The 1,576-nt window shown below is 42.7% G+C and overlaps 1 protein-coding gene across 1 annotated transcript in view; it reads left to right on the forward strand.

Annotated features, from left to right (window-relative positions):
- Positions 1 to 1,051: 1,051 nt before the first annotated feature.
- Positions 1,052 to 1,576, forward strand: part of LOC119592898 (collagen alpha-1(I) chain-like) — a gene marked incomplete at its 3' end in the record, with an annotated part of 11,365 nt that continues 10,840 nt past the window's right edge. The window contains 3 exon segments of the mRNA XM_037941790.1: positions 1,052 to 1,129; positions 1,269 to 1,417; positions 1,524 to 1,574. Coding sequence (XP_037797718.1) covers positions 1,052 to 1,129; positions 1,269 to 1,417; positions 1,524 to 1,574 — 278 coding nt within the window.

The following is a 1,576-nucleotide window of genomic DNA, read 5'->3' on the forward strand; positions in this document are numbered from 1 at the left end:
TTCCCCCTTAAACTATACGCTTAATAAAACCACACCCTTTGTAGACGGAGAAAATCAGCCATAACGCAGATGTAAAGACACAGTAGATAACACCAAGATATAACACAAAGAGTAGATCGCGTCCCTTACGCCCTGGAAGTCACATGCGAGGGGAGGAAATTAGACTTCGTAGATGACATCCTCGTCCGTTTCCCCGATGTCCTTCTCCCAGCGGACATCAGCCTGGGATGTGAGGGTTGTGCTTGCGTCTTCCGAAGGTTTAAAAGAAAGAGGCGATCGTGCTGTTTCATCGGATGGTTTTGAAGGGAGGGACACCGTTTGTGTTTTTCGCTTTTTCAGTAGTTTTATTCATGTTGTTTTCAGGTTTCGTTAACAGGATATTAACATATAGGCGATTTTAGGGTGTAATCGAACACGAAGTTGCTAATATACGTGATGGTTTCTTAATATGTAGGCCTATGTATGTTATCTTTCTGGAAACTACTAGAATAATTTTTTTTAGTGTTTATTCTCAATTGCTTTTTGTTATATTTTATACATATATTTTCTTTCGGAGGAATACGGAACGAAAAGTGAATTGATATAATAAATGAGCTATCATATCGTGGGAAACGGACAAGCCTACGTGTTTGAAGGACGCCTAGTTCGCCACACGCAGGCAAGCAAGTGCAGGGGCGTCGCTTGTTCAGGTAAATTAATTTCTGCTTTGTGTATGTCGCTGGTTATATCAACTGAGTATGTGTCTAGGTTGTCTAGATGACAGGGCCTAATGGGTAGTTTGGAAATGCAATATCCGGTATATACTTGCAACTGTGTTCCGGGCGGTGCGGTGCAGTTCATATTGTTCAAAGTTCTGAATAGTCTGTCTGTCAAGAGGTTGGAGGTGGCAAACGGGCGGCGTCGATGGCGGAGACGCAAAGGTGCTGACTGAAGTGAAGTACATATCGTGTTGAGATGGCAAGCGACAAGGTGCAAGTTTTCTCTTTTTTGGCTGGCAATGCGTCCTGTTGATTGCCTGGCGTTTTTCTGTAGTTTCAGGTATATGAATATCATGCGTAAGAGTATTTCTAGATCACTCAAGATAAGTGTCTTGTTTGATTCTCGAGAGAATCAAACATTGGGAGACGCTGTAAGGATTATACTTGTCTTATGTGAAATTATTGCCTCTGGCTTTGCAATGATACTATGTCGTGTTATGTATTGTGCCAAACACAGATATCGGAGCTCCAAAGCTTTTCACTTATAAGTTACGAATCTGTAAATAACAGAGGTTATTTTTGGCACAAGGCGCGAGTGTATCTAGTGTTATGACTACAAAGCATATTAGCATCAGCATGGTGGCTGGTTTTGCAAAGAGCAACGCATATATTCACTTACTACTTTGTGCGTCAGTGTCATTGCTGCCGGTAGCACTAGAGTAATTCGAAGAAGAACCACAGGAGCGCCAGTCATTATAGAACATCTATGAGGCGAAAACACAAACAAAAAGGCGACCCAGGAATCCCCTGTACTTGTCCAAACAGGGGAACAGGCCCCAGACCTTACCTGAGACCCCAGCAGATCATCAGCTTGACGT

This window comes from Penaeus monodon, chromosome 31 (genome assembly GCF_015228065.2).
Source record: "Penaeus monodon isolate SGIC_2016 chromosome 31, NSTDA_Pmon_1, whole genome shotgun sequence".
Classification (NCBI taxonomy): Eukaryota; Metazoa; Arthropoda; class Malacostraca; order Decapoda; family Penaeidae; genus Penaeus; species Penaeus monodon.